At 30.7% G+C, this 15,339-nt stretch overlaps 1 protein-coding gene and 1 non-coding gene across 5 annotated transcripts; one reads left to right on the plus strand and one right to left on the minus strand.

Moving 5' to 3' along the window:
- Window positions 1–3,258: 3,258 nt before the first annotated feature.
- LOC107473380 (phosphopantothenate--cysteine ligase 2) lies at window positions 3,259–6,298 on the plus strand. 4 transcript variants are annotated; one of them, XM_016092937.3, is made up of 10 exons: window positions 3,259–3,379; window positions 3,569–3,716; window positions 3,883–4,006; window positions 4,127–4,171; window positions 4,249–4,334; window positions 4,585–4,637; window positions 4,749–4,808; window positions 5,066–5,167; window positions 5,558–5,677; window positions 5,760–6,298. In XM_016092937.3, the coding sequence occupies exons 2-10, from the start codon at window positions 3,569–3,571 to the stop codon at window positions 6,003–6,005; spliced, it is 984 nt and encodes a 327-aa protein (XP_015948423.1). In that variant the 5' UTR covers window positions 3,259–3,379; the 3' UTR covers window positions 6,006–6,298. The 4 variants fall into 4 exon arrangements, with proteins under 4 accessions (XP_015948423.1, XP_015948420.1, XP_015948421.1 ...); XM_016092935.3 differs by having other exon boundaries at window positions 3,274–3,436; XM_016092934.3 differs by having other exon boundaries at window positions 3,883–4,171.
- A 6,383-nt stretch (window positions 6,299–12,681) lies between these two features.
- LOC127745362 (U1 spliceosomal RNA) lies at window positions 12,682–12,842 on the minus strand. The gene has a single exon (XR_008006559.1). It is a non-coding gene; the product is annotated as a U1 spliceosomal RNA (small nuclear RNA).
- Window positions 12,843–15,339: the final 2,497 nt, after the last annotated feature.

The following is a 15,339-nucleotide window of genomic DNA, read 5'->3' on the forward strand; positions in this document are numbered from 1 at the left end:
GGTACGAATTGTGTATATTAGTATACAAAACTTGAATGAACAAGTGAATTGTGATACCCCACCAAAAAGAAAAGAAGGAGACAAATTGTAAGTTTGCAACATCTAATAGACATGAAATTCAAACTTTTAACATATATAAAACAAAAATTGAAAGGCATTATAATTTGACCCAAAGAAAGGCAGTATAATTTGGACTAGATTCTCTTTCCTTTCCTCATTATATTCTTGACAAAAAAAAGTTACTATATATTATTTTCTATCAATAAAAAAAATACATAATAACTAACTTAGATTGATTTAGTGGTTAATTCACATCTCATCTTGTGCATACAAACCTCTAAATATTTTAAACAAATTAATTATTTATATCATATTTACTGCAAAATTCTGTGCACACAATTGTATGTATATATATATATATATTTTTGGTATAAATTATGTATATTAGTATTCAAAACTTGAATGAATAAGTGAATTTTGACATATCCCACCAAAAAAAAAGAAGACAAATTGTAAGTTTGCAACATCTAATAGACATGAAATTCAAACTTTTCAACGTATATAAAACAAAAATTGAAAGGCAGTGTAATTTGAGCCAAAGAAAGGCAGTATAATTTGGACTGGATTCTCCTTCCTCTCCTCACTATATTCTTGACAAAAAAAAAGTCACTATATAATATTTTTAATCAATAAAAAAAAATACACAATAATCAAATTAGGTTGATTTAGTAATTATCTCATATCTCACCTCATGCAAACCTTTAAATATTTTAAACAAATTAATTGTTTATATCATATTTGCTGCAAAATTCTGTATGCACAATTATATATATATTATTTTTATTGGGTATAAATTGTGTATATTAATATACAAAATTTGAATGAATAAGTGAATTGTGACATATTCCACCAAAAAAAAGAGGCAAATTGTAAGTTTGCAACAACTAATATACATAAAATTCAAACTTTCAACATATATAAAACAAAAATTGAAAACAACAAAAAATTAGTTATGTGACCTTTTCCAACTAAATAACTGCATTTTTGTAACTATCCTAATATCCTTACAGTAATAATATTTATATTAATATTTGATAAAATATTAAAGGTATATTCCATAGTTATACACATTTTTTCCTATGTGAATAAATTCTGTGTATGTTATATTATTGTTGATATAAGATAAAATGACAAATTGAAAGCGGCAAGAAACCAAAAGAGAAATAAGAAATTGAAAAATTCACAACTAAGATGAAAATACCTAAGGTGACATCATCGCTAATTGCTAACAAAGTTGGTTCATCTTTAATATGAGGAAGTAACCACCGCCATCCCAACAAATATGAGCTATATATTCATCACCATCCTATTAATGTCATTTTTGTAATTTTGCTTTGGCAATCTTCATTTTTCTTTCTCTCCCTCTTGCAGGTGAGAGGCCTCAATTCTAGGTGACTTCTTCAAAGAAATATCTTTTTACATAAAAAGGAATTATAAAAGAATAAAATAAAAAATTAATTACTATTAAATTTATAATTTTTATTATTATACATGTTATTATTCTAATTCAAAGGTGATTACACTTTCAATTTCTTATTTTATCAACTTAAAAATGATCTAAGTTATTAATTTTTTTGTTACATGCATGTATAAAAGTATAAAAATATACTATTTATACATCAAATATTTTTTATATCTGCAGAAGTTATTATTATTAATTAATTATACATTTAAATTATTTTTAATTAAAAAAGGAAAATATACATTAATTATTAAAAAAAATACTCATGTTAAGATGGTATGTATAATAAAAGAATATTTGTGTAGAAGACTTATATATATATGTTATATGAAAAAATATATTTTTTAATGTTTAAAATAAATTTAGATTTATTCTTAATATTTTGATTGTTCTATTTATATTTCTAATATTGTATTTTAGCTATATTTATATATTTTGGTCTCAATTCGAATTTTCTTTCGATATATCCTAGTTTTGTGGTGGTTTTTTTTAGGTCTTATGTTGTTGGTGAAAAAAAAAAAAAATAGAGACAAAAGAGGAAAGAAAATTAGAATTTTAAGTTTTTAACCAAAAGTTATAAATTAACTATGATGGAAAGTAAGATGTTACAAATGTTAGATATAAGTTTTCCACTTATTCTAATATTATGAGCAAACATAATACTTTTTCATGTTATATATAATAATTATGTTAGGCTATATAAAAAATTAATTATCAAATCAGTTATTTATATAAAGTATATCTCTAAATATAAAACTAATTAATAAATATAATTTTTAAGTGAAAAAATTTTTTGCATTTAATAAACGACTTATTCATTTAATCTAAATTTTTGTGATAATATTTGAATAAATATTTAGAAAATTAAAAAAAATTCAGACAAAATTTGATCTTTAATTTTTTTATTTTTTAAAAATATATGATCATTCACAATAATTAAAAAAATTACTTGACACAAATTACCAAATTTCAAAAATAAAAATATTTTATTTTTTAGTAATAATTGCAAAAATTTACTTTAAAATCTGATATTTAAAATTCTTTTAAAATTTTTATATTTAATATTTAATTCTTTTTATTGCATTTTTAAATTTTATAAAAATTTATTTATTATTAGTATATTAATTTTTTTTGTTAACGATATAAATTTTTAAATACTATTTTAATAATTTATTTCACAAATATATTTTAATAATTTACTTGATTAGGACTGCACAAAATCCAGCCTGCTTGAAGAACTGGTTCCGACCCGATCACATTGGGTAAAAAATTGACCCGGATTTACTGAGATCGGGTCAGACCTGAAACCTAAAGAGTTTATCCAGTTTATTATTTCGATCAGACCAAGGTAAATGTTTGGGTCACCCGATCCGGTCCGTAGAGAGCAAATAAGGACTTCCCCACCAGCCGAATCCCAGAGCAAGCCACCTGCTCTTGGTAGTTGGTAAGAATGATAGTTGATATCACTGAATCATTTCCATTAAATGGAAGGCTTTTTATTTTTAATTTTTTTGCAGTCTTGTTTAATGTTTTATCCATGTGCTGACTGCTGCGTTCATCATCTATTCATCTTTCAATTTCTGGTTCAATTTATTGTTAAGACCCGGTTTAAAATTGGCCCGAACTGATTGGATATTATCGGGTGAGGGTCGGGTATGGGTTTAGAAAATGGACCCAGTCATAATTTAGGGTTGGGTTCGGATTTCTTGAGAGAATCTAATTCCTTTGCTTTCCAAACACCGCGTTAATTAATCTTAATATTCATGGGCCAATTGTCGGCTATTAATCAAAACTATTTCTTCCTGAAATTTTGGATTATATAAAACTTGAACCCAATCGCTCCATAAACATACAACAGTAAGTTCTGATTCTTCTCCCTAACTAACTAATTAATCTGAAAGTCTTTCCTTCAAGGTGAGATATGCTATCCTGAGCACCCGAAAAATTTGATTTTTTTTTTTGGTTATATATTTACTTTTCCAATTCCTTCTGCTTTATCTCAAAGGGTTTGAATGATAAATGACATTGTGGGTGTAATTGTTTCAGATGGATGCATCAAATGGATCCCAAGATACTGAGCAAACCCTTGATTCACAAGTCAAAGCGTTCTTTGATTCTGCTCCACCTCTCCAGAATAGGAATGACATCATTCAGAAATTGAATCACTTCATTCAGCTGAATTCTTTATCTTCAGGCAAGTGATTGTGACAGTGACACTCTTTTGTATAGTATTGTATTGTGTTCTAGACCATTAAAAATTATGCTTTCTTTTATTGGCATTTCTCCTTTTGTGTTTTTTTTTATGCTTGCCCTGCATAATGTGTGGTGGATTTTTGTTGTTGTTGTTGTTGCCTTCACAGAAAATGGGATAGGTAAGAGAATTGTTTGTGTGACTTCTGGTGGCACCACTGCTCCATTGGAGCAGCGGTGCGTTCGCTATGTTGACAACTTTAGTTCAGGTCATAGGGGAGCCACATCCACTGAGTATTTGTTCTTGCACTTGCTCTTGTTCTTGTTCTTGTCAATGAAACTTTTTCTTGGATATTTGTTTGGTGATCTCTTGGAGGGGAATGAATACTATGTTGCTGGTTATGTTGAGTGTAGGTATTTTCTGAAGGCGGGATATGCTGTGATCTTCTTGTACCGGAGGTGAATTTTTCTGTGTATCCTTCTTTTATGTTTGTTTTTCGTGTGTTGTTGCTTACTTACCTGTAACTCTTGTTCAGAGGAAGTTTTCAGCCATTCTGTAGATCCCTTCCTGATGATCCCTTACTTGAATGCTTTGAGGCTACCGAAGGATTAAACATTCAAGGTCTTTGGTTTCTGCTTCATCCGCTTCGTACAATTAAAAAAGGGAAGGAAAAGAATATAAATAAAATGATACCAATTCAATTTTCTTTGCTTTTTAATCTTGTCCTTAGATGAAGACCATCAAAATGATACTTAATTGGATATCTTGTAATGATGTTATTTTGCATGCCCACTTCATTTCTTCGTATTTTGCTGTTTTATTCAAACATATGGATTTTCTGCATTTTGCTGAATGCTGTTGTATACTTCAGTCCGTGAGGCTTATTCTAAAGCAGTGAAGACCGCTATCGTGGATCATCATGCTGTATGATCTGTAGCTAAGATTTTGTCATTTCATCATCTTTTTTTTTTCCATCTAATTCCATTTTGTCTTTGTTAATATGTATAGCCTTACTGCGATATCATACTATTGCAGGCAGTGGATAGTGGTCTCCTGTTAAAGCTTCCTTTCAGCACTATATTTGAGTATCTTCAGGTTAGCTTCACTCCATCACTGTAATTTCTTTGTATTAATTTCATGTAAAAATGCAGTGCAATCTGTTACATGGTGTATATAGCTTCTTCCTGTCTTGGTGTTTGCCAGCAATAATTTGTTTATTTTTTATTTTTCATTTCCATGGGTTCATCAGATTGCTAGAGCCACTTGTTATTTTGTAGCTTAATTTTAAGTGCTTAATAATTATATACCTTGGCACAAATTGATCATTGATAAATATGTTTTTTATTTTGTAGATGCTGCAAATAATTTCAAAGCCAATGAAGGATATTGGCCCACGTGCAATGTTCTATCTTGCTGCTGCAGTATCTGACTTTTATGTTCCTTGGAAGGACATGGTATAAAATTGATATGTTGGTTCTTCTTTCCATGAAAGTTTCATGCCTTATTAACTTCAATTTTGGCTTGAATCATTTTGTAATATGTTAAGATACAAGAATATTAACCATGTCAATTTCAAAATCTGCGCTAGAGTTAGTTATTATTTAGAGAATTAGCATACAGATAACACTGCATAACTTAATTAGTCCTGCTTAGATTGTGAAAACTGAAAAGTATAAGCAGAAAAACATTTATTGAATCATCGGAACTATTTAAGGGTTATTTTGAGATTGATGATCATTGTGAAAATTGCTCTGCAAAGCTAGGATCTTGAAATTAAAACACCTCAATTCATAAAATATATTTGACTTGGTAATATCTACTTGCTATATATTTATCCTATGCAGGTAGAACATAAAATTCAATCTGGATCTCACATCTTGGATGTGAAACTTGTTCCTGTGCCAAAGATGCTATCAGTGCTTAGGAAAGATTGGGCACCCCTTGCTTTTTGCATATCTTTCAAGGTATTGATGGGTTGGATATTTAGTCTTTATAATTTTTTGGAGTAATATTGTAAAAGACTTACCTTTCCTCCCTGGTTAACAGTTAGAGACAGATTCAAACATTCTTCTAAATAAGGCGCGGGGTGCTCTCGAGAAGTACAATATGCATGCTGTTGTTGCGAACGAGCTCTCCACCCGCAAGGAGCAAGTGGTGGTTGTCACCATTGACGACAAGATTACGGTTCAACGAGATAAGAGCAAGGCTGATGATGATGTAGAGAATCCCCTCATTAAGCTTCTTTCTCAGAGACATTCAGCTTACATTGAGGACCCGAAGAGAATGAGGTGAATCACTTTTTGAGTCTGATCTTTTCGACTTCTTCTCCATGTTGCAATTCCATGGCAAGACAACTCTCGTTGTATGTAATAAAACCATGAATAAATGAAAAGAAGGATTACACAATATAGATATATTGAGATTGTGGTTTTAGTAAATAAAGGAAGAGAAAATAGAAATAAAGGGTGTTAAAAAGGAGATAGTTTCAATAGGAGAAATAAGAAGTTTAAATTTTAATGTACTGTATCAAGGTTACAAATTTTCTACTTTTTTTTGAATATTTAACCATTAACGTGTTTTGGATATGCAATTATGCATTCTGGGACCAAATAACGCATTAATCATATTGGATTTAGCTTGTTTAAAGTATAGTACATCATACATCTCAATCATTGATTGATGGAGGAAAGAAAAGTCAATAATTCATAATTTTTTAAGATAACAATTACCATAACTACATATACATACAGGATGTCTAGGATTTCCTATCAAAGTAATTAAGTGCTACAATTGGGAAAGTAAAATCTCATTCATCTAGACTGTACACCTATATTTCGTATAATAATATCATTAAAAATGAATTAGATTTGGGGAGGAAACATTATGGTATTGAATAAAATATTAGCTATTGATAAGTGGGAATTATGTCCCATTGTCATTCATCACTGTCTGATTTAAGACCTTCTGCTTCCAAGAGCTGGCTGATAAGGTTTATCTTGATCTTGCTCAGCCTTTCTTCTCATCAAATCTCTTTTCTTGAGAACAAGTGTGTGCCTTTTAAGGGTATTGGAGAAATTCTTAGCAGTAGCTGCCTTCTCTCTAGCTAGAATCTTCTTTGCCTCATCAGGATCCATCTAAGATTTTACAAACTATTTCAGTCACATAAAAAAAAAGGCATGTTATACTGTTGCCATTTCAAAACACACATTCTATTTTAGGGTGAAAAACTACTTCCTTCTATTCAAAATAACTCTCGTTTTGACTTAATTTATGCCCTGTATTCTTTAAAATTCACTCAAACCTGGAAGTGATTAAGTAACTCAATCTGGCACGCTTATACAAAGGGAAGAAATTGATAGCATGTCCTACTTTGCTATAGGATTGTAAGATCGAGGAATAAGGCAATTTAATATATCAATATGCGAACACTTTGTATGTCAAACACTCAAACTGTATCAATTGTAGACATAGTTTTACCCACCAACCTTTGAAGTATAGAAATTAAAAGACAATGCACACAACATGTTCCAAAAATGTTAAAAGTTAGAAAAACAAGAGTTAAATATACTGAAGTTCCTCTGTGAAAGATAAAACTTAACAAGTAACTAGAATCAACTGCGAAGATAGTCAGATGCATAAAAGATATTAACTTCATAGGGTTGACTCGGTTATCCATATCATACTGTCTTCGCTTCTCATCGTCTATAAGCAATTCATATGCAGCTTGGGCGTTTGTTTCTGAGAATAGGACAAAGACAAGACGTTGAGAACAAGACACAAATGATAGAGACACAAAATTTTGTGTTTTTGTATTCTATTTGGTGATAAATTATAATAAATTATGAAAATCTAATTTATTCTCATTTTTTTTTCATCCAAAAAATTTGAGAAGAAAAATATAATAATAAAAAAATATAATTATAAAAAATTAACAAGAATAATAAAATAAAAAATAAAAAATATATTATGTCCTTTATCAGTGTATCTGTGTCTTTTTTGTTAGGATTGTCACAAAATATACTAATTCAGTGTTTCTGAACATAGTATCTTTGTTCATGCTCATCTGTCAAATACGATTTTGTATCCCTGTCTCAATGTCCTGTACACAAACGCAAAGTAATAAACCTAGCTTCTGCTGTTTCGCCTTCCTCAAGGGTTCCTCTATCATCATAGACTGGAATAGTGAAGTAGAGTTACTATATGTATTCAGACATTTTCATCTTAGAAAACAACACAAGCACAGTGGAACTGTACTTCTAGGATTAACAACTACTTGTGAGTTTTCAGTTATATACACTAAATTTAGTTATCAAATCAATCACTCATATAGAATACATATAAAATACAAAATACATATTAAAAGTTAATTAAATAATGCAATAATTATATACAAATGTGTGTACATAACATTTGTTTAAATATTAATCACGGTTGAATTCATAATTTTTATCATATCAGAGTCCTATTATTTTAATTCAAGATGATTAGGCTCTCAACTTATCATTTTAACCACTACTTCACTTTAGAATTTTTTTTTCAAATCCTATATTGTTTTCTGTCTTCTCACCATCATCCACACTCTCGTCCACCATCCTCTGTAAAAAGATGTGACTGTTTGATTCTTTTTAGAACAAATTAATTATCTTATGTATTTACTTGCATACTTTTGTTTTAAAGATTTTACGGTGAACAATTTTACAAAATCAAAGATACAACTAAGCTTTTTTTTTTATACTTTTACAAAAGTCATGATCAATGACATTGCCACATGATTCTTAAATTTTAATTTTGTCCATATTTCATAATCGATAATGCTAAGAAGATAATAAAAAATAAGTGCTAACAATTTAAACATACCTTATTTAATATTTATTAATTTTAGTAATAATTAATAAATACTAAATAAAATAAATTTGGACAGTTTTAGCTAATTTATTTTGTTTTTCAAATATTATTGTTTCATAATAATATATACAGATATTATTCTCTTTCATCTATCAATGTCACTCTATAGATTGATCCAAAGACAGTGATAGATAAAAAGATATGGAAAGGACTTTGCACAACTTGAGTCATTGTATGCAATGAAATATTGAAATGAGAAGCATCTAGAGAGGTTGAGATGGACCAGAAGCCAAAAAAACCCTGAGAGAATGAAGTCTTTGCAAGTATTGTCCCAAAGCCAGCAATCCTTGAGCAGCTTGATGTGTTGTTAGGATCCTAGGATAATCTGCCTGTATTTATTATCGATCGGATAAATCTTTTAGCGATAAAAGAACCAATATGTTTGACAGAAGTAATTCCAAAGAAAAAAATTTATATAACTAAATTCTTTAGTTGTCGAGGAGAGTTCTTCGCGATAGAAGTGACAGTGATTTTGTCCTTGTCGTCACTGACGAACTTTTTTATGGAAAGTGAGTTCTCGATAATGTTCTCCATGTGCTTAAACCAAGGCCAGTAGTTTGTAGTGATGTATTTGCTATTGATCTGTGCCTCTCAAGTTTGTATCTCTTATTCAGGAAAGGACATTAAGATTTGGTAGAACGGTGATATTAATTATTTAACATTGATTTTATAGTAGAACTACATTAAAGTTAAATGAAACTTTTTTGAATTCAAATAAGACACTTTAAACTTTAGAAATTAAAACAGAATTAAACCCAAACTAAAAGACCAATTTAATTCTTTACCCTCATCATATATTATAATACTTATATATATTCATATCACATATTTGTTTACAAGATTTTCCAACTATATATGTGTCCCTAAATTACTTTACAAGTGTCAATTTGTATTATGAGTTTGATAGCTAAATTCCAACTTTATAACAAACATGGGTCTACGTATTTCCAGCTTACAGATTTGATTTCATATATATAGTACTCAAAATTTCTGTCACCATCCCAAGATATTATTAAATACGGACCTCTTTTATTTAGTATTAATTTTATTTGATCCAGATGACCATAATTAGAAGGAATAAAAAATGTCTATGAAAATGGTCTCTTATATATCGTTATTTATTACTACTTGATTATGCTATTCTATTTTTTAAAAAGTTGAATTTTATTAATATATAACAGTATATTTTCTCAATAATCCTATTCAACTTAAATAGTACTGTCTAGAGTAAAAGAAATATCTATGATTTCAACCATAAAAGTTTGACACCTTCAACTATTGCTAAAAAAAACATTAATAATTTTCATGTTTAACATTATTAGATGCATTCCCCTGCTACATTTCTAGCAGCTTTAATCTTATCATCTTTCTAGCAATTATTTGAAACACAAGAATTTAAAGAAGGCCTCATCTATCTACAACCAAGTCAAGTAGAGACACCACATCGAGAGAAAATACTCAATTTAATATCTGAAAGTTACACTCGAGTTTTAATTTAGTCTTTAAAATTTTAATTGCCTCAATTTAGTCCTTAAACTTTTCAAACGACTCTATGACGGAAACCACCACAAACACTAATATGATTAAAATTTGAAAAATTTAGAGACTAAATTGAGGCCATTGAAATTTTAAAAGACTAAATTAAAGTTTGAGTATAACTTCAAGGACTAAACTGAATATTTTCTCCAACATCGATGTATGTAGAGATATTGTTCCCCCAAAAAAAGGAACCAAAGATGTCTCCTATAATTTATGTCTCCTATTTTAGTACTCATTCCATTATTTAGATTGATTTATCGGTGATGATATATGAATAAATTACATGTTAATTGAATTAGCTAGTTAGCTCCTGTACGTGTGAATAAACAGTAATAATTTCAAAAAATAAAAATAAAAGAAGCTTAAATTTTTTTTTTTTAGAAAAGACAATGACAACCACAATTAAAAGTCCAAATGTCTGCTGTAATTCTTCGTGTTATACCCTCGTGTTTATTCTTAAGTTCAAGTCTATTATCTTTTTGACATTTGTTTTGCACCAACAAATTAAGTTTATGTAATTACACCAACATCTCGAATTTTAGCAATTTCATCATTTTGAGTTTCAACAGTTTTGTCTGCTCCCAATAGTACCCTGATACGTTTTAAATTCCTGTAATTTTGTCTATACTTTTTTTTCACAATTTTATTTACACTCCAATTTTATGTAATGGTTCCAAAATATTTGAGAATTTTATTTACATACTATTATAATTTTTTTTATTTCGTCATGTTAATTTTTAATAAGTTGCAAACTCAAGTAACTTAAGTTAAGGAAATATCTCTATAAAAATTGTAGATAGTTTTGGAAAAAGGAAAAAAGTAAAATTAAAAGAAAGTGACGTTATCAATTTAGGAGTGATATTATCATCTCCTATTAATTTTATGTTATTTAGTTTGATGTTAGATTAATTACATAATTATGATTAAATTATATGGTTGGCCTATAAATAAATAATTTTTATTGTATATTGACATAATAACATCTGAATATCAAATTTATTTTTAAATTAATGAATTCTAAAATCGCAATTGATATACACTAGTTATTATTATTGACATAAAGACCATATATCAAAGATTGGAAGAGTCACCATTAGGGCTGGAAGTGAGTCAAGGCAGCTCATGAGCTAGTTCGAGCTCGACTCGTTAATAGCTCGATAAGCTAAGCTCGTAAGCTAGTGAGCCAAGTTTGAGCTTGGAATTGATCTCATAAATTAAATGAGTCGAACTTGAGCTTGGATAAGCTCAGCTCATTAGCTGGTGAGTTGACTCGATTATATATATATATATGCATTTATTCTATACTTTTAATCTTATATATATACATATGAAATAGTACTATATATATATATATTAATGATCTTAATTATTTAAAGTTTTATATTTAGTTTTTACATATAATTTTGATGTAGGACTTAAATAAAAAATTTATAATTTAATGATAGATAACAATATATAAAATTGATCTTTTTAAATATTTTATAAAATATATAAGTTATAATTTATTGATATAGAATTATAAATTATATATTTATGTTTCTATTATTTGAGCCAGCTCGTGAGCTTTCAGTGAGCCGAGCTTGAGCTTAAGAAATAGGCTCGATTATTAATGAGCCAAGCCGTGAGCCGAGCTCAATTTTTGTGAGCCGAGCTTGAGCTTGGTTTAGCTCGACTCAGCTCGACTCACTTCCAGCCCTAGTCACCATAATGTCTGCAGAAATTTGGGCCATCTATACTGGGATGAAGCTAGCAGTGGAGCTGAGAATCAACAAATTACAGATAAAGACTGATTCTTCTTATGCTTTAAAACTAATTGATGGGTCATCTAGTAACCACTACCATACGCTTTCTCTTATTAGGGCCATTGAGGAAAATGACTTATGTGTCTTTTAAGCACGTATTTTGTGAAGCTAATTTCTGTACAGATGCACTGACAAAGCAAGCTCAGTCAATCCCAACCGGCCTTCTTTGTTTCCACCTCCTTTCCTAATACCTAGTCTTGTTGATAGAAGGAAGAGTGTGAGAGTGTTACCAGCGTAATTGGATTTTGTTTTGGACCTTGACCCTGGCCTTCTGTTAATAAAAAAAAAATTATTTAAACCATGTATAACCAAGTGTCTTATAAAAGACTTATTCAACGGAGATATAAATTATAAAGCAGAGTTTTTTTTATCAAGTTAATAATTATAATAACAAAATAGTTATTGGACAATTGAAGAATATATAATTAAATAGGCCTGTAAAGTTGCAAACCAAGATATTATCATCTTTGATCTATAGGTATGTAGTTACTTGTCCAACATATGATCCATAAACTGTGTTTATGTTGAAATGAATTAAACAAACACAAGTAGTTCATGGACCTTGGGTTATATTTTGATAATCCTCAAAATTCAAAATCACAATTTTAAATTCAAAATCACAATTTTAAATTCAAACCAAACTAGTTAACAAAAATAAAATGAGTTTGAAGCCACCAGCAACACAAAAATTGAAAAACAAAATATTTTGATTAACTAGTTTAGTAGAGGCTGCGCGAACGCAGGTCTCTGCTGTCACAAATTATGACGTAAACTCTACCACTTGGATAGACCTTAGGATAGCACCCCTCCCAAGTGCAATGGAGGTCGCTACCCTAGGCCATGGGCCTTTTTGATCACCCATCGACCTCGTCCAGGTAAGTATGTTGTAATTGCCGTCATGCCTTTCATTTTATATTGCATTGCAACATTCTCAGAGGCATATTTCTCCGATGTGGTACATCAGTACAGTGCGTCTTCTTTCCATCCATAAACAAAAGAGCAAGAGAAATTTCAAACAAAAAAGGATCAGCTACACATGTAAAAAAAAAGAAAAAGAAAGTAACAAAAGAAGAAAAAACCAACAAAAAAGAATTAAAAAAACCTGACAAGGCTAAAGAACGAAGTAAATTACTGATATGAGAATAAAAGTAACAATAAACCAGAAGATATAAAAAGAAACAATCAAGATTTGAAAAATTAGATCTCAACTGATAATGTATTGCAGTGATGAGGAAACAACTTTGAAACAACTTCAGAGGGCAACCATATATAAAAGAAAAGCTCCAAAGAAAGTTAGCATAAAAACAAGGCCTAGAGAAAGGAAGAGAACTGTTTCTAGTCATGTTAGTGATACTAAACCCATAGCAGTCATCTTTCTCTATTTTTTGTTGGTATTTTGGGAAGTAGGAGAGAGTGGGTTATATAAATAAGTATGTGTGAGAATTCATGCTGAGAAAATGAGTCATAGCTTCTGGTGTAGCAAATTCGATAGAAGACCATGGCGTGTTTCTTGGATGTTATTTGATATGATTTTGATGTTGTGTGTTTTGATATATAGATATCTTCTTGACTAAGCCGTTTAGATGGTATCGTTTTGAAGAACTTTTATCTAGGTGTTAGTTTTAGTACGGAGAGTATTTTGTTTTGCTTGTAATTCTAGTTGGAGAATTGATATTTGTGATATTTTGTAAGAATTTATTGCTTTTTTTTCTTCTCAATAGAGTCCAGAATTTTGATCCAATTGAAAAAACAAATGCCATTCAACAACTGATTCAGAGTTTTCCTAGCAATTAAATTCCCAGAATTAGCATAATTTACCATAATTCAAAGAATGTGGAACCATAAATTCTATAGGAAAATTTCAAACTTTTTTTATGATTAAAATATCAATATTTGTATTGTTATGTATACAAAAATAGTTTATGTACTCTTTAGAAAATGTAATGCAAAAGAAATTCTATTTTATAATAGTTTTTTCAACCCTCTAGTCTCAGGTATTAATAAATTAGAGGGTAAAAAACTATAATAAGCCAAGGCATGAAGTGTGTAACCTAAATACGCCAAACCGAAAATTGTTTCAGCAATAAGCCAAACATTATCTTTATGTAATTCGAACCAATGTGGTTCGAACTATAAACCTTAGTAATTCGAACCAGGATGGTTCGAATTAGGGGAGAGGAAGTTTGAACGTAATTCGAACCAGGGTGGTTCGAACTCATGATGCATGTAATTCGAACTATACCAGTTCGAATTATTCATTGGAAAGCAAAACATGTAATTCGAACCAACCTGGTTCGAATTACCCTTGGCGTGCTCCTTCATAATTCGAACCAAGGTGGTTCGAATTAGTGGCGATTCGGCTATATAAGGAGTTCGAATCACCCTCATTCGAACTATTATTCCTCCCCCCTACCCCACAAAATCTCAGAGAAAACGACCCAGATTCTCTCCGAGGAAGACCTGAACGGAATACTCTGCTCATGGGGGACGATCCTGCACGGCTATATCGCTTGGACGAAGTCACTCATATAGCCGGGGTCATCAACGAGGAGGTTAGTACAGAACTATTTTTGATTCTAGCGGTATTTGTCCCTTAGTGGTTTTGCATGTGGGTTAGATGGTGGTTTATGTTAGTGGTTTATGTAGGTGGTTTATGTTAGTGGTTTAAGTTAGCTGTTTAAGTTAGTGGTTTATGCTAGTGGTTTATGTTAGTGGTTTTATGTTAGTGGTTTATGTTAGTGGTTTTAGTTAGCGGTTTAAGTTAGTGGTTTATGCTAGTGGTTTAGGTTTGTGGTTTAGGGTAGTGGTTTATGTTAGTGGTTTTAGTTAGCGGTTTAAGTTAGTGGTTTATGCTAGTGGTTTAGGTTTGTGGTTTAGGGTAGTGGTTTATGTTAGCGGTTTTTGCGAGTGGTTTATGCAAGCGATTTATGTTAGTGGTTTAGGGTATGTGGTTTTATTTAGCAGAATGGTTTGTTGATGATTTATCGTGCTGCTTACGGTTGTGGTTATATTTTATGCTGGTTCTAACTATGCGGTTCATTTTGTGCGCAGCCCCAGCGATGCATTAGGAGCATGCGGCGGCAGCAGGGCATGCGACTTGATGACAGATACGTTCCGTACTTGCAGATGGCAGGTCTATACCATCTTGCAAGGCTGAACGACCGATGGTTCCGGCTAGACGAGGCCCTTATCAGTGCATTCGTGGAGCGATGGCGTCCCGAGACGCACACCTTCCATATGCCGTTTAGAGAGTGCACGATCACACTCCAGGACGTGGCATACCAGCTGGGTTTGCCAGTGGACGGCCGTTACGTGAGCGGGTGCTTGTCAGAGTTCCATATATACATCGAGGGTGGCCATCCAGCCTGGGTCTGGTTCCA

The sequence above is a fragment of the Arachis duranensis genome, chromosome 2, assembly GCF_000817695.3.
Source record: "Arachis duranensis cultivar V14167 chromosome 2, aradu.V14167.gnm2.J7QH, whole genome shotgun sequence".
Taxonomy (NCBI): Eukaryota; Viridiplantae; Streptophyta; class Magnoliopsida; order Fabales; family Fabaceae; genus Arachis; species Arachis duranensis.

Coding starts and splice junctions, on each gene's coding strand:
- LOC107473380 (XM_016092934.3), top strand. CDS start 3,569: ATGGATGCATCAAATGGATCCCAAGATACTGAGCAAACCCTTGATTCA. Junction 4,335..4,584: donor CGAAGGATTAAACATTCAAG/GTCTTTGGTTTC, acceptor TGTATACTTCAG/TCCGTGAGGCTTATTCTAAA. Junction 4,638..4,748: donor CTATCGTGGATCATCATGCT/GTATGATCTGTA, acceptor ATACTATTGCAG/GCAGTGGATAGTGGTCTCCT.